Below are 1,616 nucleotides of genomic sequence, written 5' to 3'. Positions count from 1 at the left end.
CAAAGTGAGCAGCTTCTACCATACTACGCACTGCAATCTCTCTATAGAGGAAGAGAGAGGGGAGAGAGAGGGAGGGAGAGAGGGGGAGGGAGAGGGGGGGAGGGAGAGAGAGAGAGGGTATTAGATAATTATAAACAGCTGCTATTACTATTATTATTATTAATTATCAAACACTATAGAACACTAGCTGCCAACAAAGTAGAAACAGTGATAAGCTAAAAATACACAACCACCACCAATAAATAAAACAATAACAATTAAAAAATACTAATAACTATTAATAATTATCAATAACTAATAATAACTATTAATAACTAGTCTTAATAACTAGTACTATTAGGTAATGATGACTTAATTTTGTTATCACACATCAAAAAGATCTTGGCAGTTTATCATTACAATACTACTAACTATACACTGTATGTACAGTATAGACTGTATTACAATAACAATACTACACTACATGAAATAATAGCAACTATAATTATGTGGATGTACAGTAGATTGTATGCAGAAAAAAAACAAAACATATTCTATTTTATACATGGACTGTACTAGTCATGTACAAACCAAATATACTTGTACATATAAACTCTATAAAATATACTTACAATAACTTCCTCAGTAGATGCTGGTCCTATTATTGAACACAAGTCTTTACAGCATATAGCAAAGGACTAAAATATACAGAGGCAGTATCCAAGAGTATACTGAGATGCACAAACACTACCTTTCTCACATGAAACATGGCATCAGATGCTAAAGCTGGTAACTGAGGAACAAACTCAGACACACAGACCTCTTGACCGAGAAATGATGCCACTCGACCAATTAGCTGTAGAATAAAGACACACCCACTTGGTGACCACACCCATTAATTATATATTGTACCATTACAGTGTCCATTCTTAGGTCGTAGGTTTCTTCTTTCCTGAGACACTTCCTCACCATCGGACACAACTGGGACACCAAACTATCTGAAATTAAATTATAATAATAATTAACAACAACATGTACATGTATAATAAGGAACTAACTTATATTGGCCTGGTGCCACTGGTCCACTGAGCATGATCAGAGTAAACTAAAATGGCAGATACTAGTTTCATATTGGCAGTAACTTGAAACACTGCCAATACTTCCAGCAGTGCAGTAAAGGGAAGACAGGCTTTTAAATGCAGCACAAATGTCTGGATGAAGTTTTGAAGGTCAATAAATTAACGCTATGAATGATAAATATCTATTCAATTAGATGCGTGGGTGGATACCGTAAATCTATACTCGTATTCCAATTGCATGGATCCAACACAACAAGCGTAACAGTGTAAAAATATTCCTATAATTGATTTCACCACCTTGCATGTACAGCTGGGTTCTTATTAAGACTTATGAAGATTCTCTCTACCTTCTACTGCTTCTAGAAAAGTCTTTAGACAGTATCTCTATGCTCTTTCGCTGTTAGAAAGCTCATAACTTTTTTCCATGTTCAAACCGCCATTTTGTTTGCCGTGACCACACCCACTTACGTAGCGTGGGCGGGTGGTTGCTAAGGCTTGTTATTTCTCCAATACAACGTGTATAGAAGAAATGAAGTGTTGACATACAATCAAATATAT

The 1,616-nt window shown here is 35.5% G+C and overlaps 1 protein-coding gene across 2 annotated transcripts; it reads right to left on the bottom strand.

Annotated features, from left to right (window-relative positions):
* LOC109590094 (serine/threonine-protein phosphatase 4 regulatory subunit 1-like) lies at window positions 1-1,206 on the bottom strand. Of its 2 annotated transcripts, XR_002189139.1 has the most exons (5): window positions 1,038-1,206; window positions 892-977; window positions 731-835; window positions 612-677; window positions 1-41 (listed from the first exon to the last, which is right to left on the bottom strand). XR_002189139.1 is itself a non-coding variant. In XM_020006036.1 (4 exons), exons 1-4 carry the CDS (start codon window positions 949-951, stop codon window positions 24-26), a joined length of 249 nt encoding a protein of 82 aa, XP_019861595.1. In that variant the 5' UTR covers window positions 952-971; the 3' UTR covers window positions 1-23. The 2 variants fall into 2 exon arrangements, 1 of the variants encoding a protein (XP_019861595.1); XM_020006036.1 differs by lacking the exon at window positions 1,038-1,206 and having other exon boundaries at window positions 892-971.
* Between the last annotated feature and the right edge of the window lie 410 nt (window positions 1,207-1,616).

The sequence above is a fragment of the Amphimedon queenslandica genome, unplaced genomic scaffold (genome assembly GCF_000090795.2).
Source record: "Amphimedon queenslandica unplaced genomic scaffold, v1.1 AMPQUscaffold_10512, whole genome shotgun sequence".
NCBI classification, from domain to species: Eukaryota; Metazoa; Porifera; class Demospongiae; order Haplosclerida; family Niphatidae; genus Amphimedon; species Amphimedon queenslandica.
This window is presented reverse-complemented; position numbering and strand designations above follow the sequence as displayed.